The sequence below is a fragment of the Microcaecilia unicolor genome, chromosome 6 (assembly GCF_901765095.1).
Source record: "Microcaecilia unicolor chromosome 6, aMicUni1.1, whole genome shotgun sequence".
Taxonomy (NCBI): domain Eukaryota; kingdom Metazoa; phylum Chordata; class Amphibia; order Gymnophiona; family Siphonopidae; genus Microcaecilia; species Microcaecilia unicolor.
Window position 1 is genome coordinate 109,435,315 of NC_044036.1, and position 23,793 is coordinate 109,459,107.

General features: G+C 41.1%; 1 protein-coding gene across 2 annotated transcripts in view; it reads left to right on the top strand.

Moving 5' to 3' along the window:
* The window catches only part of COL11A1 (collagen type XI alpha 1 chain), a 700,769-nt gene that overhangs the window by 622,995 nt on the left and 53,981 nt on the right, over positions 1 to 23,793 (top strand). For both annotated transcript variants that reach the window (XM_030205574.1, XM_030205575.1), the window contains 3 exons: positions 13,004 to 13,057; positions 17,696 to 17,803; positions 19,158 to 19,211. In XM_030205574.1, coding sequence (XP_030061434.1) covers positions 13,004 to 13,057; positions 17,696 to 17,803; positions 19,158 to 19,211 — 216 coding nt within the window. The remainder of the gene's footprint in view (positions 1 to 13,003; positions 13,058 to 17,695; positions 17,804 to 19,157; positions 19,212 to 23,793) is intronic.

Below are 23,793 nucleotides of genomic sequence, written 5' to 3' on the forward strand. Positions count from 1 at the left end.
GATTTGTTTTAAATTTACTACACTGTAGTTTCATCGAATGCCCCCTAGTCCTAGTATTTTTGGAAAGCGTGAACAGAAGCTTCACATCCACCTGTTCCACTCCACTCATTATTTTATATACTTCTATCATGTCTCCCCTCAGCTGTCTCTTCTCCAAGCTGTATAGCCCTAGCCTCCTTAGTCTTTCTTCATAGGGAAGTCGTCCCATCCCCGCTATCATTTTAGTCGCCCTTCACTGCACCTTTTCCAATTCTACTATATCAACCAGCTTTGCCGCTAATCCATTCACTGTAGTCTGGAGCTTCTCCATGGCTGACTCGGCCGAGGGAGAAGCGTCCTCCAGTACCAAGACCCTTTGCTCCAGTTCTCCTGTCCACCTGTTGGTATCCGCTAATAGGGACTCAAAGTTAACAAGTTTCCCTGTGAGATGCTCCACCTGCGGTTCTAGTGCCTTTTCCACTGCCGCTGTTATTTGCAAAAGCTGCTGTTCTGAAAAGGCCCGTCCTTCTTGCAGCTGCTTCGCCTCCATCCTGGGATCAGCCGCTCATGGCTTTTCTTTCTTGCGTTTCACTCCTTTGCCAACCATTCCACTTGGAGAAGCTTCCAAATATTTGTCCATCGGATGATCACTTCTTAAATGTGAAGTTAGGGGGGTGGGGTCACCGCTAACTGATGTATTTTACTGGTTCTCAGGGGTTTAGGGCCTCGGAGAGCTAGCACAATACGTCTTGCCCTCTCAATGCATCACGTGACTCCCTCAGTAGCTTTTAAAATAAAGCCTTTCTACGATTCTTAACAGTTGACCACATTCTCTAATTCCATATTTTAATAAATTACTTTGTGTGCATGGCATATTGGTTATCTCAAGAAGATTAGTTATCTTTTATAGCTAGTTCAGGTAGCAAAATTTAACACCAAATGTTGCTGCTCAGCTCAACTTGCATTGGTGGTAATATTGCTTATCTAGCAGACATTAACCTGCAGGAGATTTCAAAGACATCAATGTATGAAAAAGTTAAAATAGTGATTCTTGTTAATGTCATTTATATCCCGCATTATCTAGAGCAAAGTCAAATTCAATGTGGCCAACATTCAATAGATATTACAATAAAATAATAGATGAGTGTTAAAGTTACAAATAAAAATATATACAATAGATGAGAAAAGAAGTAAAATAGAAACAAGGGGCACAGTAAAATAGTATATGAAGTATATGTAATACTGTTTGATTATCATTATAATAGTAAAGTGGTTAGATTATTGGTTGGTCATTATTGGTAGAAATGTTTTGAAAATGAAGGTTTTTAACTTTTTATAAAAACTCAATTAATTGATTTCATATCTGATATATTTTGGGAGGGAATTCCACCATTTGGTACTCAGATATGTAAGTCCAGCCGAGAGAACTGATTTATACACTACTTTCTTACAACTGGGGTAATGAAGAAGTAATATCTTGTCCCACCAATTGAGTTTCGGTAAGGAAGCTTGACTAGGCATTGCATATATTGAGCTGTCATACCATATAATATTTGAAAGATGAGCACACATATAGTTTAGAAACAACTCTGACTTTGATAAGAAACCAGTGTAATTTCTGAAGCAATGGCGTGGCCCTCTTGAAGCATGGAGCCCTAAAGGTAAGTTGTGCCGCTGTATTCTGTGCAATTTGTAGGTTGTTTTGAGAATGTTATCTTTACAACTAGAATATATAATATTACAATAGCCAATTTGAGATAATACTAACGATTGCAGTAGAATATGGGAGATCTCATTGAAGAGAAAAGGCCTGATATATTAATATCATATCTTTTCCTCAATATTAATAATTAGTACAGATGCAGAATAATAGTGGTTTCAGTATACAATGTATGAGTGTTAAAAAATGTTCTTAGATAAGGCTTATTTTAGGAGAATCCTAAGCATATATTAAAATTAATATTTCTTTCTGTAGATCTAGAAACATAAAAAGAGAGAAATGACAGCAGATAAAGACCATACAGCCTATCTAGTCTGCCCATATATACCAACTACTAAGTTCTACAATCCCTCCTCTACTTCAGATCTTCTGTGGTTGCCCCATGCCTTCTTAAATTCAAATAGAGTCCTTGTTTCCACCATCTCCACTGCTTCATGAATCCACTGCTCTTTCCATATAGAAATATTTCCTTAGATTATTCCCCAGTCTACTGCCTTTCAGCTTCATCCTATGACCCCTTGTTCCAGAGTGTTCTTTAATTTGAAAGAGACTACCTTCTATGCATTTAAGCAATGCTAGTATTTAAATATCCCAATTATATCTCTCCTAACTTTCTTCCAAATTTGGGAAGTTGGATTTTTCTTTACTTTTCTAAATCAATGGCTTGATGAATTATTTCAGTATGGTAGATTTCCACGCTTTAGAGAATATGCCTAGGCATACTTGTTTTCCGCACAGAATTTTCAGGCACCATATATAGAATTTAGCACATAGTGTGTATTTGTAAGGGGGCATACAGTACATGGGGGCAGAGCATAGGTGGGGCATAAGCAGAGCTCCCTCTTAGACACACAGTTTACAAAATGCTATAAGTTATATGAGTATCTGATGCATTTAGATGCTCAGACTTAATACCAGCTCTATGGCTAGCATAAGTGCTAGATCCTAAATGTTAGGTGCATATGCATTCAGTTACACTCTAGTATTCCATGAAGGAAAAAAGGTACTTTTAGTTTCCTTTACAGAATAGGTTTCTATCTCACACTCTCCAAACACCTAATTCTAGGTGCCATGTTACAGAATTGCCTCCTACATGAATGGGTGCTGGCATGGTCTTCAGATAAATGCACATTAAATGGTACTCATTACATGGATAACCCCACTGAATATACAAATGAATTTAAGCATCAGTGCTGGCACTTAGTTTTATATGCTGGCCAAGCTTTCTAAATATCAGGCCAATTAAATCTAAATAACATGATTGTGTTTAAAAACATTAGCAAAAATTACATCTATAGAATTTTTGAAAAAATATGTTTTATAAAGCAGTGAATTAAACAACCAACACTTTCTTCATTTTTTTTACACAGGTTTTTTTTTTCCAAAACATTTAAAAATGAATTCACTGAAGTTTGTAGTACTACTACTACTACTACTACTTAACATTTCTAAAGCGCTACTAGGGTTACGCAGCGCTGTACAGTTTAACATAGAAGGACAGTCCCTGCTCAAGGAGCTTACAATCTAAAGGACAAATGTACAGTCAGTCAAATAGGGGCAATCAAATTGGGGCAGTCTAGATTTCCTGAATAGGTTAGGTGCCGAAGGCGACATTGAAGAGGTGGGCTTTGAGCAAGGATTTGAAGATGGGCAGGGAGGGGGGCTTGGTGTAAGGGCTCAGGAAGTTTATTCCAAGCATAGGGTGAGGCGAGGCAGAAAGGGCGGAGCTTGGAGTTGGCGGTGGTGGAGAAGGGTACTGAGAGGAGGGATTTGTCCTGTGAGCGGAGGTTACGGTTGGGAACGTAAGGGGAGATGAGGGTAGAGAGGTAATGAGGGGCTGCAGACCGAGTGCACCTGTAGGTCAGAAGAAGAAGCCTGAACTGCATGCGGCACCTGACCGGAAGCCAGTGAAGTGACCCGAGGAGAGGGGTGATATGAGCACATCGGTCCAGGCGGAACATAAGACGCGCCGCAGAGTTCCGAACGGACCGAAGGGGGGATAGATGGCCAAGTGGGAGGCCAGTGAGGAGTAGGCTGCAGCAGTCAAGGCAAGAGGCAATGAGAGTAGATGAGAGTTTGGGGGGTGCGCTCAGAGAGGAAAGGGCGAACCCTGCTGATGTTAAAGAGAAAGAAGCGACAGGTCTTGGCTATCTGCTGGATATGCGCAGAGAAGGAGAGAGAGGAGTCGAAGATGACTTCGAGGTTGCGGGCAGATGAGACAGGGAGGATGAGGGTGTTATCGACTGAGATAGAGAGTGGAGGAAGAGGAGAAGTGGGTTTAGGTGGGAAGACGATAAGCTCGGTCTTGGCCATGTTCAGTTTCAGGTGGCGGTTGGACATCCAGGCAGCAATGTTGGATAAGCAGGCCGATACTTTGGCCTGGGTTTCCGCAGTGATGTCTGGTGTGGAGAGATAGAGCTGGGTGTCGTCAGCATAAAGATGATATTGGAAACCATGAGATGAGATCAGCGAGCCCAGGGAAGAGGTGTAGTTTGTAGTACAGGTATTCTTGTATCATGTTGGTCCTGGAGAAACCTGGAGTCTTTGCAGGATATGATTTCATATATGAATTATTCTACTACTACTACTTACTACTACTTATCACTTCTATAGCGCTACAAGGCATACGCAGCGCTGTACACCATACATGAAAAGACAGCCCTGCTCAAAGAGCTCACAATCTAAATAGGACAGGCAAACAGACAGAACAACTAAGAGGTAAGGGAATTAAAGAGGTGGGGATAAAAGGGTACAGGGCAAGTGAGTAGTGGTTAGGAGTCAAAAGTAGCATTAAAGAGGTGGGCTTTTAGCCTGGATTTGAAAATGGCCAAAGACGGGGCTAGACGTACAGGCTCGGGAAGTCTATTCCAGGCGTGGGGTGCAGCGAGATAAAAGGAACAGCGAGAAGGGGACAGACGAGAGATTTATCCACAGAACGGAATACCCGAGGGGGGGTGTAGGGAGAGACAAGAGTGGAGAGGTACTGGGGAGCGGTAGAGTGAATGCACTTATAGGTCAGTAAGAGAAGTTTGAATTGAATGCGGAAATGGATAGGGAGCCAGTGAAGTGTACATTTTTGTCAATGTACATACACGTGGGGGGGAGGCATTTTTGAAGGAATGTCTGAGTCAGAATTAATCCTACTTATATCATCCAAAAAAACTATCCATCACACAGCCATCTTGGAACAGGAAAAATATCAGAGGGGCCCTTTTACTAAGCTGTATAAGCATCTATGCACACCTAACATGTGCCAAAATGGAGTTACCACCTGGCTACCGTGTGGCTCATGTGGTAATTTCATTTTTGGCACACGTCCGATATGTGCGTCTGAAAAATAATTTTTATTTTTTGGACGCACGTATCAGATGCACGTCAAGCGGCATTTGACACGCATAGGTCATTATCGCCCAGTTACCGCGTGAGACTTTACCATTAGGTCAATGGCTGGCAGTAAAGTCTCAGACCCAAAATGGATGTGCGGCAATTTAATTTTGCCGCACGTCCATTTTCGGCAAAACTTTTTTAAAAAGGCAATTTTTACACATGAGCTGAAAAATGATTCTGTGCATGCTCAAAACACACATCTACACTACCGCATGCCATTTTTCAGCGTGCCTTTGTAAATGGACCCCAGAGTTTCTTGTTAGAAAATACATGAGAACGTCCAAAATGAACAGTCATTTTTCAATGTAAAATATTCAATTTATGAACGCAAAAAAGCAGGGAGAAGGACGTCTGTGTGGCCGCATTTGCACAAAAATGGCCAGACAGACATCTCTTCAGAGCAGAGGGGCAGTCTAGTGATCAGTGCAGTGGACTTTAATCCAGGGCACCCAGGTTCCTATTCCACTACAATTCTGTTATTTTAAACAGTGAACTCTCCAGAGACAGGACAATATCTACTGTACTTGAATGTGCATCATTTCAATAGCACTCATACTTAAAGGTATCTTTAATATTTAGGTACAGTAGATATATCTCTGTTTCTGGAGCGCTCACAATTTAAGGATTTAATAAAAAAGAGAGTTGAAATGGGATTTGATCCCCTGGTTTACAGTCCACTTCACTGACCACTAGGATATGCTTCAGACCTGCTTGCTGCTGTTTCGAATGTCCAGAATACCTGATGTCTTCAGAGAGCTTAGTTTCCCTTTCCAGTGTCACTTTCAGGGGAGAGGGAGGGGGACAATAATCACTGGGGGGGATCAAGGAAGGTCATGCCTTATTCCCTCCACTGGCCAGCCACTCAATCAGAGCACCTCATTGTTCCCTGGACATGATTGAAACAGGTCTAACTTAGGATACCATTCTTTTTTGACTTGGATGTTTCTTCCCGTTAGATTACCGCTGTTGGACATGCTAAATTTGGATTCTCCCTAGTCCTGCCCTAAACACGCACACAAGACACCCCCTTGCTATTTGGACAAACTGCAGTGTAGAACATCCAAATTCTGTCTTTTGAAAATCACGATTTAGCCTGTGGCAGTAAATGGCTAGCAAGCTGCTTCCAGCCGTGAGCTGAACTAACACTGGATATTAAATGCCAGGGCATTTGTGGCTCCCGGCATTGAATACCCAGGTATGTCCACCAACCTAGAAGTTTACTGGACACCAGCCAATGTTTTGCTGTCCTAACTGAAAAAGTGTAAGGAGCCAAAGAAGGGCTTCCAAAACTGGAATGATGTGGTATGTTAATCTAAGGCCTAGGAACTTTCTTGCTGCAGTGTTCTGCACAACTTGTAGTCGCACAGCTCTTTAGACATGGTAGAATATCCTAGCAAAATCTGTTGCAAAGGCAATAATATGTTATGATGATAGAATAAACACATCCATGCAGTACCATTTCAGAATTTCAAATGATTGTTATGGAGTCTCCTTATGCGAGTTAAAATTTAACAAGTCACTACAAGAACTCAAGTGTAGGAGGGTAAGATAAATAACAATTAACAGTCTTTCTGGGGAGAAGCACCATCTGTGCCAAGCCAGTGGTGTTTGTTAGAAAGAACAGTTCTTCCGGCATCTTTGCATTTAATGCAGTGTAAGCAGTGTTTAACAATGAAGGCAACCCCTTTGTTTGGCAATCATGATTCATTGTATTTATAATTTAGCAATCACAGTGTTTTTTGCGGCCCTAATTGATGCTGCAGCTGCTTTCCTTGATTTAAAAAAAATGGCATCTAATTTTTCACAAGAAAGCATTCTTCAGATCAAACCACTTTCATCTCCTCAATGCAAAAACATTTCATTGTTCACTTTTGGAATGTTTTTAATATGTAAATGGTTATCTTATGAATGGACAAATTTGTGGAATGGAGGATAAAAAGGTAGCTTGCTAGAAAGATAGATGTAACTCTGTTTATCTGAAGACCCTATTGAAGCTGATGGAACAGAATGAATGCAAACCAAAAACTGAGCATCTGCAACATTATAATAAATGCTGCCTTCCCTACTTGACATGGAATGTCATTAATTTCATCAGATCTCTGCATCTATTATCAAAACCCCATATAGCTCTAAGATTGATTTTTAAAGCTTTGTTGTTGTTTCAATGGAGATCAGTTTTGCAGAAACTTAGAAACCTCATGAGTCATGCCTCTCAAACCTGCTACATTTTATTTTGAAACAGGAGTGTGTGTGTGTGTGTGTGGGGGGGGGGGTGATAGAGGTCTCATCCCTCCATAAAATTCTCCCCACTAAAAAGGAAAAATGCTCACATACTAATCTAATCTAATCTATATATACCGCATCTATCCCAATAGAAGGTTCCGGGCGGTTTGCAATTCAAGAACCCCCAAAAAAGTGAGAAATAACAAACTCAATCTTATATAATAAAATCAAGACAGTTAACCATAAAATTTATCAAAGTTTTCAACTGCTTATGTAATTGCATATAGTTTAGCTCTAAATGGATTAGATTAGGAAGATTATTCCACACAGTGACAGCCTGAAAAAAGAAAACATAGAACCAAACTGCCGTTTAAACTGTATTATTCTTAGAAACCATATATTTCAATTGTAAACTATTACGAACCCGAACAGATTTATAAGAACAATAACAGAAAAGTTAAACAAGTTTATTTAGTGGAATAAGATGGCCACAACTTTAGTCAAATATAGCAAAACCATTGAGAATTATATATAATCCTTAAATTGTGATTGCCTTGTCAGAAAAGAAGATTGTGCAATCAGCTATTATGGAAAGAGAAGCTGTTTGTGTACATCTGTCTAGGTCAACCATATTTTCATTTTGCTTTTGCTTTGTCTTCAACCTCTCCTAGGTAAAAACAAAATAAAACAGAACAAAACAAAAACACCCCCTGGTTAAATCTGGTGTAAACTAAACTTCCCCAGCTCAAACAGCTTTAACCAGAATAATTCTACCAACCTAGGACTCTCTAAAGCAGAGCTTCCCAAACTGTAGGTTGGGACCTGAAATGGAGTCACAAAACCTATCTTTGGGGTCACAACCCTTGTGGACTCTCCATAGGTGTATCATTAATCTGCAGCTCCAGGGAGTCTGCACAATTTTATTTGGCCGCAGACATGGTGTCACAGCCACAAAAAAGTTGTGAAGCACTGTTCTAATGACACTTGAATCATTTAAGCCAGCATACACATGTCCAGCCAAAGTATCCCTTATGAAATAGTATCAGCGTACTCTTTCACCAATAAACAAAAATCAGTTTAAGTGCCCCTATGAAATTGAATTTAAGGCAATTTTGTATCTAATACATTCATTGTCTAGCAGTGAGTTGCTATGGTTGTAAGAAAAACCTGCTTAAGCCTTGGCAGTGCTGTTTGAACAATGCAATTACAAGATAAACATATAGAGCATCCCATACGATGCAAACAATAGTATACATGAGGCAATGGCATTTCACAAACAACGTGAAGCATCTCTGATGCATGGTATGGGATGAACTATACGTTTATCCTGTAATTGCCTTGTTCAACCAGCATTGCCAGTTGATAAGGGATCATGACTCCTAATGCAGGCACACTTGCTGAAACATGGCTCTGTCAGTCATCCCACAATAGACAATAAAGAAGTGGATGTTCCACACTTGGTTTCCTCTTCTTTTGTGACCTCACTTTTGTTTCCAGTTCATGCTGTGTATTCATGAGGATTGGACTTTCTCCTTTCTTATAGTTTAGCTCATCAGGAGAGTGGCCTTTGAGGTGAGCCAAACCACCTAAAAAACATTTTAGATATTGTGTCAAATTTTCTATTTACAAGTGAAACTCAACAAAATCCAATTTGTTTAGGAAATCTGACAGTAACTGACCTCATGCAAGAATCAACGTAAGATGAGAAAATTATGCTGTTTATTTAGTTTGCTTGTCTTTTTCTACTTTTGATTGACAAACATCTAGAAGCTTTAGAAACAGCATAATTACATATCAAGTAAATTGTTTGGATGTAGTAATTATATGGCAAAATCATTGCTGACAAAAAGAAAATTCAGCACACTGCATCATAATTGATTCATTGGAGGAAGATCTTGTGCAATGTGAGTTATTTAAGGCGGTCTTTTACTAAAACTTAGTTTGAGTTATCTGCAACATGGCTCATGTTATTCCTGTGGGCCCTGCTGCAGATAACTCAAACTAACCTTTAGTAAAAGACCCCCTACGTTATTTTATTAAATGGCTAAAATTGTTGATTAGTCTGATGTAGTGAATGTTTCCTATTTCGGTTTTAGTAAGGCCTTTCGTACATTGTTCATCAAAGATGACTGATAAGCAAGTTGTCCAATATGGGAGCAGGGGTAGATAGTTGCTGAGGGCTGGATTTAATAATAGGCACTACTGCATTACCACACATTATTTACAGCAGGTTCCATTTTGGGTGATAGGAGTTAGGCACTAATAGCATACTTTAGTAAATCTAGCGCTGCATGAGGAGCTTTTTAAGCAGTAGAACTGAATAAGTAGTACTACTTCCTTTACTATATTTGATGACAGGCCTCACCAACCAGCTCGAGGTGAGTTATACGTATATGGAGTCTACTGTGGTTAAGATAAGGTGACTAGTGGGGGAATCTCAGTGGTCTGTGCTAGGGATTGTACTTTTCAAAATGTTAATGAATTACATTGCAGAAGAACTTGAAGAAAAAAAAATATATATACCTGTATGTAAATGACACAAAATCTGTAACAGAACAGAAACAATAGAGGGACAGAAAAAAGTGAAAAGTGGCTTAGAAAGAAGAAAAATACAGTAGCTAATACTTAGTAAATTTGAAATACAGCATTTCGGTTTATAAAACCTGACTAGCCATTTTTAAATTTAGCTCACACTTTTTCAGTTGTAGCTCAAAACAAGTTATATTTCAGGTACGATGGGCACTTCACTCCCAAGAAGGTACACAGTCTAAGTGCTAGATTTGTCTATGTATGATAATTCATGTTATTGCATATTAATTTGTGTTACTGTGATTTAGGTCCTTATTTTAGAAGCATCCTCTCATGTAAACAGCAGCTTGTATATGTGTAGGTTAACATACATGTGTTAAAGCCAATATGGTGATACAATACAACACAATACAACACCTTACTTATATTCTATAGTTTCCACATGCAGAATTCAATGTGGATTACAAAAAGACTTGACCAGTTAAATCCTGGTAAAATAAAAATAAATCTGCACAAATTCAAACTACTAAAGATTGCTGGAACAAGTGAGTTTTAAATGTTTTTTTCTAAAATTCATATAATTTGAGTCCCATTTGATGGTAACTGGGAGAGAGTTCCAAGTCTTTCCTGCTTGGTAGGTAATCAATAGAAATAAAACAAAATAAAACATGGAAAAGAAAATAAGATGATACCTCTTTTATTGGACATAACTTAATACATTTCTTGATTAGCTTTCGAAGGTTGCCCTTCTTCATCAGATCAGAAATAAGCAAATGTTGGTAGATGACAGTATATATGATTGAAACATCAAAGCATTTCAGTGACAGTCTAACAGGATGGGGTTGGATAGGTGAGAGTCAGGGAGACAGGAGAGCAATACAATTTACAAGGCAATACAATTTTATGCTTTGTAATGGGCTAGAAAACCCAGATCTTTGTTAAGTCCTGTCTGGTGGGTGTCAAAATATTTAATCATTTTGACTTCAAATGTCTTACATTCCTGGTATCTACGGATGGAACGCTGATAATGCTCTGTTCTTTTATTTTGGCTTCTTTTATTTGCCATGGATTGTTGATATTGTATGATTTTCTTTCTGTTTTATGTTTTGAAAAAAAACCCTTTAATAAAAATATGGAAAAAAAATCAGGGAATAAGTTTCCACCTAAGGAGAATCCAATAAACATAAGAACTAGGAAACTTTCTTAAAGTAAGCCAGTTATTCAGTGTAACAGGAGGAAAAACCTCAAGAAGCACCTTCTTACTTTCAAAAAGCAAATAGAAGGGCTAGGGCTTCTTCAACATAGGGAAAAAACCTCCTGAGGCTATTTAAATCAAATAATCAGAAAAGTTCATAACATCGCTGATAGATAAACCTAATTCCGATGTTAGAAAAAGCAGTACTTAGCTTTAATGCCTGAGACTCAAATCTTTTTGGTGGCTCCTTCGTATTTATTCAGACCGTGGTCAACGTTAGCTTCCGTTTCGCCACTGCTGCTTCAGAACCTCTGGTCTAGATCTTTATTGAAGCATTTGCTTCCTTTTCCCATTGCAGGGCAGGGGTCACAAGCTATGTTATTCTTGAAAAAAATAACACAAGCATTTTCAAGCCTATGAGCATAGAGGGAGCTGTAAAAGGGCTGGAACATTCCAAAGTTGACAGTGCCCCTCCAGGCCTACCTCTATCAATCCCTGATAGTCCAGGAGGTCTGGGGTAGGAAAGATCCCTAGTCACTTCTGCCCATGCTGGCGCTGGCTTCAAAATGGTGCCTGTGATCCTTAGCAGTGGTTTTGCCATTATACCATTGTTCTCATATTCTATATATGCTGCTCAAAGGTACGTGTGTAAATTTGGGTGCACCCAATTTGCATGCACAATTTAGTTAATTAGCAAATTAGCACCAATCACTGGGTGCTAATAATCAATTATTGGTGCAAATTGGCAACAATTTGGATTTATTTGTGCATCTTGCCAGGTGCTATTCTATAAAGATGCGCACGGAAATCTGTTAGCGCACAACTGAGGACGTTCACTAAAAATGCATACACTATTATAGAATTTGGAAGATCTGTGCCAAGTTTATGTGTGACGAATGACATCAGGTTTCAGTTAGTATAAATTCTCATGCCCAAAGTTGGGCACAGATCCCGGTGCTATGCGTTATTCTATAAATGGCACCCAACTCGGAGCACCGTTTATAGAATAGCGCTCAACACTCATTCTTTTTGGTGCTGGACTCCATGTACTGAATCTAGTCCTTTATGAGCAATTCTATAGGTGCCCTTTTCACATGTGTATGCACCAAGACGTAGCACATATTTTAGCGCCATCAGCGCTATTCTATAAAGGTGTGTAAAGGCAAGGTGGGTACACACATGGGCAGAGCACAGGAGAAGCATAGATACAGCTCCCAGGTACATACATAAGTTACCTACACCATTGCCATATTTAGAAACCGCACTTGTGCCAACTCTATGACTGCTGTAACTTCAAGTGGCTAAATGTAAGGTGTGCTAATACCGGGTTATGCTACTAATTATATAATGGTATCTGGACGCTCAGATGCCATTATAGAATAAGCGCTCCCTGTAGGGCATCAGGGCACCTAACAGAAAGTGCCCACTTAAGTGCCACCTTAGAGTGGGATTTTTACCACACTAGTCGCTTTGGGCCTTATTCTATAAAGGTTATGTTCTTAAATTTATGCTAATTTTAATTTACGGCCTGTTACGCTCCTAAATTTGAGTGTAAATTTAGAAATGAAAATTATGCTCCCATAAATTTAGGAGTGTAAATTTGGGAGTGTAAATCTAGGAGCATAACCTTTATAGAATAAGGCCCTATTAGTATGCTGTAGCTGTTACCGTGGTTGTGTACACTAAAACCCATGCTGACTGCTTAGTACACTTTAATAAAAGGATTCCATTATTACCATAACGCATCCTAGTAAACAATGGCATTATAGTCTATTAGTAGTTGATCTCCAAAATGATAGTGGCAACCATTTTTCTATTACTGATGAGCTGATTTTTGCAGATGAATGATCTCAGTTTATATAAACCACATTCATAATTTGATTACAAGAAAGGACCTGGGCATATTTGTCACCACTGTAATGTTATTGTTTAAATCTTTAATAAAACCATTTTGTCTTCAAATTGTATAGGGCCCTCCAGGAGCCGCTGGTGCTGGGGGAAGACAAGGCGAAAAAGGAGCAAAGGTAAAAATACCGTGCACGATTTCTTAATCTTAAGATTTTACTTTGAAAACAAATCTATTCTCATTCACATTCATGTAAGTGAATTTGTTTTTCATATTAGGAAAAAATTTATTGCTGAAATGTATTGTACTCATTACATTATAAGTAGGTCCCCAGTCCACCACAATTCTGCCGCTATGGTAAGAACTGCATATGCTTGCCCTGCCAAAGAATTGTTTGATTCCCACTGAATTCACTGCACTACACCTGCGGTTGAGAAAAAGATGTGGTATGTATGATAGGTGGCTACAGCAAAACCACTCCTTCTTCTCTGTTGCCATCCCCTTCCCCTGCCGTAATCCAGTCACGCCACCTAGAGAATTGAAGGAAGACAATGGCAGTAAAAATGCATCAGGTCACTTCTGCCTCCTGCATTCAAATGTTACATTTTCTGTACATACACAGAACACATTATTCAGGAGCCAGAAAGAGAGGAAAACTTAAAAACCCAATGCATTGTATTGCCAGTGTCCCCTTTTAAGCCCTAAATCGTGAGTGGAGGGTTAGTGGTGTCATCAAGAAGGGGATCATGGTGTTGAAGATGGTGTTGCAGCAACAAGGAAATTAGGAAAGAAAGTAACTGGGAGAATGTGGGAGTTGAGGTGGTGCAAGAAAGTTGTAAGAGATCATGCAGGGCATTTGAGGAAATTACAGGATAGGGAAGTATGTGGAGAGAAAATGATTAACAGAACGCCTGGGATGGGAGCAGTGGTATGCTGGTAAATGTTTAACAATGGGCTCTCTCTCCCAAAAAAACCCAAAAAACAAAACCGTATATGTGTATGTAACTGTATTATATATATTATTGGTACAAAGGATATGTGTAGGCAGCAACCAATTTACAAATATTATTAAAACAGAGAATATTCTTTACTATAAATTCCATATGGCAAATTGATTTTCACAGAATGCTTTGGTTGATTTTTGTATTTGGTTGACTCTTGTATTTGTAGTCAACTTATCCCCCCCCCCCCCCCCTACACACACACACTTTTACAAAGCCACACAACAATGCTGACATGTTGGCATTGCCGCACCAGGAGCAGCTAGCACATCTTTGTAAAAAGTGTGTGGGGGGGGGGGGTATGTTTGCTATTTATCCAAGATTTAACAAATGGAGTTGCATCCTAATCTGCTAATTCTTTTCCTAATAAATGTTTTGACATTAAATCTGATGTATGACTTACTGGCAGACTATTTTTCAACCTATATACCAATATATCCATTATTTGGAAACTGGAACAAGCTGGACTGTTATACATTCCTACACAGGCACAACATGCTAGCAGAATCCTTCACTCCAGTCGCACATGCAAAACATGGACAGATCCTCAACTGATACAGAATAGGGAGCCACAAAAAACATGCAGACAAAAACTGGAGACTCCCCTAAGAAAGCCAGATTCTATAAGCAGTGAAAATACTGATAAAAGTAACAGAAATGCATTTTCTTCCATACTCTACTACATACAAAATTAGAAAAGATGTACATTTTTTAAAAAGCAAACATCTATGAGCAGCATGTCTCCCTCTTCTCTCCATTCCCTTCTATTCATGTGCTGCATTTCCCCTTTTCCCTTCCCCCCTCTCCCTTTCCTTCACTCCATATACAGCATGTCACCCTCTCTTATCCCTTCCCTTCCATCCATGTGCAGCTTGTCCTCTTCTCTCCTTCTCATCTATGTGCAGCTTGTCCCTTTCTCTCTCTCCCAGGGGTGTTTCCTGGGTGAAATGAAATGCAACGGAACCCTGAATTACTGATGTTCAAAAGCTTACATCTCAACACACATAACAAAAATCCTGATACAGAGATTCAACCACACAAATCCTGAAACCATTCTCCATCCCCAACAGCACAAACCCTTGCATCCCTGCCCAATGCAGGCACACAAATTCTGTCACCCTCAAAAGGAACATCTCCCGATACACCAACTGAAATGTGGAAATACTGACACTACAACATATGTACCCTGCCATCAAAGTACAAATGGACAAATCCTGACATTTCATACTTCCAGTCCAAATACAGAAACCTTAATATCCAAGTACAAGTACATATCCAAACACTCAACTCCTGAAGTCCCATCTTCATACATACCAACAGTGACACCACTTCCTAGACCTCAACACAGAAACTGGCACTCCCGCCCAACAGACCCACCAATGGCGTAGCCACAGGTGGGCCTGGGTGGGCCGGGGCCCACCCAACAGCAGCACACGTATTAGCAGTAGCAGGTGGGGATCCCAAGCTCCGCCAGCAGAAGACTTCCCCCTGATGGTAATGAAAACGCCATTCTCCAGGATACCAGCACCTACGCATGCTCAGTTTTCAGCGCATGCCTGCTGTAGACTGCTAAGGTGGAAAGAAGCGTTTTCCCACCAGCTGAGATTTTGTTTTGGTGGTGGGTGAAGGGGAGAACACATGGTGCCCACCCACTTCTTGCCTAGGCCCACCCAAAATCTGTTGTCAGGCTACACCTCTGAGACCCACAGAAATTCTGATACTCAAAAGAAATACACACATCAAACGATCTGTCGCACCATTGCAAACACGGACACACAAACCTTAACACAAGCACACAAACTATAACACACCTAAGGGCCCTTTTACTAAGCCGCGTAGGCACCTATGCACACCCAACGCACGTCAATTTGGAGTTACCACCCGGCTACCGCAAGGCCAGGGCGGTAATTTCGTTTTTTATGCGCGTCCACTACGTGCGCTGGAAACTGGGCAGTAATCGTCATTCTATGCGCATAGACAATTACCGCACAGTTACCGTGTGAGACCTTACCACTAAGTCAATGGCTGGCGGTAAGGTCTCAGACACAAAATGGGCGAGCACCAATTTTTATTTTGCCACATGTTCATTTTCAGCAAAAATTTAAACAGGCCTTTTTTACAGGTGTGCTCGCCCAAAACACGTGCTTACACTAGCGTAGCCCATTGTTCGGCGCACCTTAGTAAAAGGACTCCCTACACAGGTATACATTAATCTATCACACCTTTTCCTCACACAATCCGACAAAACCTGACGCCTCAACATAAATGCACAAACCCTAGCACACTTTCTCAATACAGGCACCTTTGCTAATAGGAGCCAACTTTTCAAAATTATTGAGGGTGCTAAGCCCAGTGGAAATAACCCCTCCCTGGACACATACAAGGAATTTTCTCAATATTGGGGGTGCTCAAGCACCCACAGCACCCACAGACTCGGCTCCTATGTAATGCAGATATTACATATGGTCAATAAAACATTTGCCAAATATCTTTAACCACTAGCCCTTCAAACACCCAAAACTTCAACATATGTATTTTCTCTCTACAGTAGTGTTATCCTTGTCTCACAAATCACAATGTGTAAAGTAGACATCAAAAGAAATAGGAGTCAGTGAGAGCATGAAACAGCAGGTACTTGGAGGCAAGACAGAAGGGATTCGGTTACCATATTTGAGGAGACAAAAAGAGAACACAAAAAATAAAATGCTACCCCACCTCCAGCCTGCCCCAGCCGCTCCAAATCTTTCCTTCTGCTGGGTCCTTCCCATGTGGCAACAAGAAGTTGCAACAGAGAGGACTCAGGGCTGGCTGAAGAGAGCCTGTTGCAATTGCTGCTGCCAAAGCTGGGTCCTTGTTTTAACATCTGGCTCGCAAAACTTTGGAAAAGATAACAACCGGCTCTCGCAGACTAGCTCCAGCACACCACTGGATGGGAATGAGGGGAGAGAGGGTTTGAAGAAGAGTGAGGGGATCAGTAGGTATGCAGTTTGTGGATGAGCTGATCTGAAAGGATCTGGGTTGTATGGAGAAATAGTGTAGAAAGAGAATGATGGGATCTAAGGGGTATGGGAGGGCGAGGAGATCAGAGGATGTGTATGATGTGTAGCATGGTGGGTAGAATGAGTGAAGGAATTTGATGGAGCATGGGGAAGAGGTGATCAGAAGTATATGTATAGTGAATGGAAATCAGAGGTAGAGATGGTACTGTGGGGTGCGAATGGAAATCAAAAATTCTTTGGTGTGTAAGTCAAGATTGGAGGTGGAAAGGAGGTAAAGAGTGAAGAGATAATAGGAGCTCTGAGTAAGGGGAGCTATGGGATAATTTTTCCCAACTCCAGGATCCTTGATTTCCTTTCTCACTCCAGAATGCCTTTTTTCTCTTCCATCTCTTTCCTTATCCTTCTTCATCATTATTTTTCCTCCCCATACACCCCTAACCATCCTTCCATCTGTAATCAATCTGTCTATCCTGCCTGTTTCCTTCTTCTAAGAGCTGATCTTCTTTCTGTTTCCCTGTCTCTCCATCCTCCATATCCCATCTCATATTCACTCTCTCTCTCCTCCCTTCCTATCACCATGATCCCTTTCCATAAAAAAACAACAAATAAATTCATTGGAGTTGTAAGAAGTGCCAGAAAATGGCATAGATACAGAAGTGTAGAAAATTGCATGTTAATATGAAAACCTTTGAAAATGTGCTATCCAATAAAAACAAAGCACATTTGTTAAGTTTTGCCACAGAATCTTGAAAAAATTGCTGCATTGAACCTGGAGCTGTCTTGTCTTGCTGCAGTGGCAATTTTTCTTTTCTCTAGGGTGAACCTGGTGCAGAAGGTCCTGAAGGGAAAACAGGCCCAGTTGGTCCTCAGGGCCCAACAGGAAAACCTGGTCCAGAAGGCCTCCGTGGTATTCCTGGTCCTGTGGTAAGTACGTAAAACATAATTGTGCCAATATTCAAAGCAATTTAAGTGAGGATACAGTAACTGGAGAGTGATACAGAATATCCCCACAGACCACCCAACTAAAAAGTGGGCAGGTCAAGGCAGTGGCGTACCAAGGGGGGGCGGTGGGGGCGGTCCACCCCGGGTGTCAACGGGTGGGGGGTGCTCTGCTGGCGAGTCCAGCTCCATCCACCCGGTAGCTGCGTGGTGCGGTGCCTCACGTCTGCGCTGCTGTAAAAGAAGAAAATCACCTTGTCGGCCCTTCCCTTACTCTCTGTCCCGCCCTCGAGGAAATAGGAAGTTACATCAAAAGGCGCGACAGAGAGAGTAAGGGAAGGGCCGACAAGGCAATTTTCTTCTTTTACGGCAGCGCAGACGCGACACAGCTGGTAAGACAGGTGGGGACTGGGACTGTGGGGTGCCGTGTCACCTGGGTCAGGGGGGTGATGCCGGGGGGGTGCTGTGTTGCCCTGCAGCCAGGGGGGGTGCACGCAGCAGTGATCCGCCCCGGGTGGAAGTGAGCCACAGAACGCCACAGGGTCAAGGGCAGCATTGGGGAGAAGCCGGTGGTTAGGGGAATGCTGGCACTGAATATTGGGCTGGCACCTACATAACTAGTTTAAAATAAACTGATTTTTCCCTTCCAGTCTCTCTAATAAATACTCCCCTCCCTTCTTCCCCTCCTCTGCAATTTGCTAAGTCCCTCCCCCTGAACAACCCCCCCCCCTGCCTCTGCCCCCCTCCCGATGTCTAGGTAGGCCTCCCCAGGTGTACCTGTCTTCCTGATGGTCCAGTGGGGGTTTTGAGGTAAGAGTGGGAGCTGCATTCCTGACCCCAGAGACCCCTACTGGACCACCAAGGAGACAAGTAAGCTCTGAGGGGGGCCTATCTAGATATTGGGGTGGGGGTGGAGGGTTCATTCGGAGGGGAGGAGAAGAACTTAGCAAATTGTGGTGGGGTAGGGGTAGGAGGGGGTATTAGACTGGAGAGGGATCAGGAAGGTTTTATTTAAAAAAACATAGTTATGTGGGTCCCAGTCGATATTAATCCGGGGCCTGCATAACTTTCTTATGTGGGCCCGGCTGAATACTGGTCAAACCTGCATAAGCTGAGACAGCCTGCCTGCCCATACTTAGCCCCCAATATTTAGTGTTGGTGCCTGAACATGGCCCGGCACTAAATATTGGGGGCTAATTCAGCCGGCAACGGTAAACATTTTAAAAAGACGCTGACTGCCGCTAGCTGAATATAGGGGGACTATATTTAATATCATTTATTTAATATTGTAAATTTATTTATCCTATATCAAGCTGGTCTTCTCCTTTTTTTTCTGTAGGGAGAACAAGGTCTTCCTGGAGCGGCAGGCCAGGGTGGTCCACCTGGTCCTATGGTGAGTCTTAATCCTTCTAGCAGTTCAGTATTCTCTTCAGTAATAGCATAATAGTACTACTTAGTGCTATTTCTTTCTCCTTTTTGAAATAAAAATCCCCCCCCCCCCCCCCCGATATTCAAAACCATTTAACCAGACCAGAATTATTAAATCTTTAAATTTGATTGAGTTTTTGGAGACAACTCAGGATGATATTCCTACTTGTGCTACTCTCTTGGTAACATTTACTTTAGAGAGGAATAAGATACTTCTTTTGAAGACATATTTTGGTAAAAAATAGATTTTCTGTTTTGTGGAACGAAACTTCAGGTTTTTCCTAATGTTTCTAGAGCAAGACAACTTAAATATAAGCAATTTCTTCAGTTTAAATTGAGAGTTCAGCACTTGGTGCAAGTTTCTTTTTTAAATTTCCTGTGAAATGTATAATTACTTTTCCAGATATTACCTATATTATTTTTGATCCAGAATAGTTAGAAAGACTGCTGTTAGCTAAGGAAGCAAGATGATTCTGGTTGGGTATGGATAAGATTATTAGGGGTTAGTATAAATTTTGTTAGTGCCAGGGATTAATCATTATTGTATTATTTCTCTCTCTCTCTCAATCTTGTGATGTGGGCTATATTGTTTTCTTATAATCAGTACTTTATACTAATGATGGAAAATTTCAAATAAAAAATACATTTAATTAAATATTACCTGTTAGTGCCTAGCAGATAGCCAATTATATTGCACGATATAACTAGCTATCCACCGATTGTCAACTAATCACCAGCTAAGTTTGGCAGCCATATTTGGCCACCAAAATAGCAGATATATCTGATTGGTTTAAACATAACTGGCCAGCACTAAACATCAGCTTGTGAATGAGGCCAGTTTAAACATAACTGACTGTCACAAAATGCCTAGTCACCCACCTGGGGTTACCCTGCAGCAACATAAATGGTCTATCCCCAGCACAGCTCACATCCACCTGCACCTGCTGCTTGTGCTGTACATTAGCACCCTCCTCCCATCGACAGAGTCACAACCACCTCTGGGTGAGTCTCCCACTCTCAAGTTATCCCCAGTGATTTCTAGATTACTGTGGCCACACTCCCAGTGCTCCCATGGTTCCTAGAAAGCACTCACAGACCCAACATACAAACCACCAGGATTCTTTATCAGTCCAGACAGGCACAGGCAATAAACAATTATTTATTGTCTTTAAAAAATGAATAATGAACTAAGAATATTCATTCAGCAAACAATAACCAGTAACTGAAATATGGATCAATTATAACACAAACTAAACATTTGTTTACTTTCTAAACAATACCTGGGGAGATTAGGAAATATAGCTGCTCACCAGTTATCAAGCATAACTGGTTTTACAAGGCTTCAGCAAAGAGCTCTCTCTCTCTTCTTCTGGACTGAAACTGAAGCAACTGCCAGCAACTGCTGGGTAACTTCAAACTCCTGACCAATCAGAGCCCAGAACAACAACATTTGAAAGAAGCTGGTTACATCCCTGCAAGGCACTTCCTATTATCTGTGTGCTAACTAAAAGAAAAAGAAGTCAGTCCTAACAGCTTTAAGCATGAACATGCACCATCTACTGGCCAAACTAGAGAAATACACTTCCAAATTAATTTAGGTAGTTTACAGGCTTAAAACACACTGTTCTGCCACACCAAACAAAAATAAACTGGATATTCAGTGTTGGTCAGTGGAAACGACCTTGCATTGAATATCTGGGCTCAGAGTTGACCATGAGAGGCAGCTCGGCTACCTCCCGCAGTCTGAATAATGGCCCTTTTTGTTTATCACTTTTAAAATAGAATACCAAGAAAAAATAATTTAACAAAAGAATCAGAAATAAAGAAGAAAATAATCATAAACAGGTCAATATTCATCCACTGCAGTTATCATTTTTTTAGATGCTGGTCACAACAATCTGGTAATGTCTCTGCTAGGAGGTCAGGTATGGGCTCAATATCCTGACATTATTCTGGTAGGCTGCACACAACTAGCACCATAGTTGTGTGATTTGCATAGGCCTTTAACATATTTACTTGAAAGGTGCGCTGCTTTCTGTCTTGAGAGTCCATAGATTTATTTATTTTATTTATTTATTTATTCATTACATTTGTACCCCGCGCTTGTATCATTCAGGTACCCAGAAAGTAACTTACTGAGTTCTTCAATAACTGTAACCCAGATCTCACCACACAGTTTGGGTTGCCGGCTAAGCTCCTTTGGTCAAGTACCTGATACCAGGATCCACAAAACAGGTTCAAATCTGATGAGTTGGTGCAGGCCAGAAAAGAAAATCTCCGGTAGGCCGAAGGGTTTTCCCACTCTCAAATAATGACTAGCAATCACAGTATATAAACTTCAAACATTTCCTTTACTATGTTGACTTAAACCAAATAACAGTTCATGGAATAATCCTAATATTTACATCTCATGTGCATAAGAGGCCATAGTCACATCCGGTTAATGTCCAATATAAGTCCAACCCATCCTAGACTGTTTTTGTTTCCCATTAGTACTACTAACTAGATATAACTATTCATTTCTTTTTATTTTTATGATTTGTTTTCTTTTTAGAGATTGTTTTTATTTACTGTTTGCTGTACACTGCATTGAACTCTGAAAGGAGAATACAGCAGTTAATAAGAATTATTTATGATTTACATAGTAACATACATAGTAACATAGTAGATGAAGGCAGAAAAAGACCTGCACGGTCCATCCAGTCTGCCCAACAAGATAACTCATATGTGCTACTTTTTGTGTATACCCTACTTTGATTTGACCAGGGGTCCTCTGGGCAACTGGCAGGAAAAGTCCTGCCGGGAGTGGAGCTACTCTGTGCCCACTTCCCTCCTGCCTGGGATGCACTTTCCCAAGAGGCACTCATTCCTTCTCATGGATCCCCCCACACTGGGGAATTGAGCATAGATCCCCTGCCCCTTGGCACAGGTTATGGAAGCCAGTCCTCTCAAGATCACCCTGTTCAGCTCTGGGACTCCTCCTCAGTACTCAGGGTTTCGATGGGGGTTGGGCAACCAAAGACCCCTGTCCACTAACCACAGTCCCTTTTATTGATCTCTTGCCCCACCTCTGAAAGCTGGGCTTCCCCCATCTCCACCCACTGGGCCAGCTTTTCCAGTTTCCGTTACCATAGTGACCCCCAGGAGATCCTCCCACTTCCTGCTTGACAGCAGAGACATTCTCCTGGGGGGAGTCAAATGTCCACAGGTCTTCCAAAGAAATCATCTAGGTCTCCTTTAATTAAACTGAAATATACATTATATGAAAAAGGGAAACTCTAGATTTTGTCATCTAACTTTGGGGCCCTTCTCCATAAGTGCAGTAAAATCTGGACTTAACGCATTGTAATATGGTACTTTCCTATGTGCTAAGCCCAGATTTAACATGTCAATTTTTTCAGAGTTTTTTTTTTAATTTGTAGGTTATGTGCTTATGTTCCCATTAGCATGGGAGACCTGCAAAAAAATTAAAATGGAAGTACTTACTGCCTCCTACTTAGTAGGCATTAGGTGCTCTCACGTTAACTCTCCATTATCCATGTAGGGTATGCCAATCATCGGGGCAGCCCAAGGCAAGATGCCACCTGAGACAGGGCTGAGATGCTGCCCTCCCTCCCTCCCAGGCCACGGTCTGGCATCTCCTCCCTTCCTTCCACGCATTTGCCTTGTTTGTTCATTATTTAAAAGGCAGTGGCAGCAATTCCCATGTGCTGCCCTGCTGCCAGCACCAGCCACTTCTCTACTGTAACCTGCCTCTGAGAAAACAGGAAGTTACATCAGAGAGCCAGGCCACAGTAAAGAGAGAGGCTGATGCCAGATGCAGGGCAGTGCATTTGAATCACTGCCGCTGTGGCGGCCTTTTGGAAAATGAACAAAGAAGGTAAATGCGGGGAAGGGAATGGAGGCAGGAAGGGGAGATGCCACTCCAGGAAGAATGCTGCCTGAGGCCTCCACCTCAGGTGGCCTAACAGTAGGGCCAGCACTGCTAATCATAATGCACTAGATGGGTAATTCAGGAATGCCCATGACACGCTCCTCTGAAAAATATATTTTTTAAAATCTGTAACCTGTGGTTAATGTGGGCAAACAGACAAAATACTGCAAAATACTTGAACACGTTTCTGCAGTAACTTGTGCATTAAATATGCGTTAAGGGCTAAAGGCTGTTTAGTAGAAGAGTCTATTTGTTATTTAACAGCATATTGTAAGCAAATTTTGGTAATTTGTATCAAAATAAATGACAAGCAACACTTTGCATATTGGACCACAAGAACTCACAGATTACCTACTTTTTTTTTTACCCATGCAAAAATGATGTCATTGTTTACACTAATTGTGAAAATGGTGTTTACTGAAGAAGGTAAAGTTATCAAGTTTTTGTCACAAGCTAAACATTGTGGTGCAAAATGACTTATTGCTGAATTTCCAACAAAGACTTGGACATCGGGGGAGGGGGGGCTTAAATAAATTTTTGAAAAAGACTGTTGAATCTGGTACAACAGAACTTTGGAAGGTAAGTAACTGAATGGGAAGAACTTGATCAATGC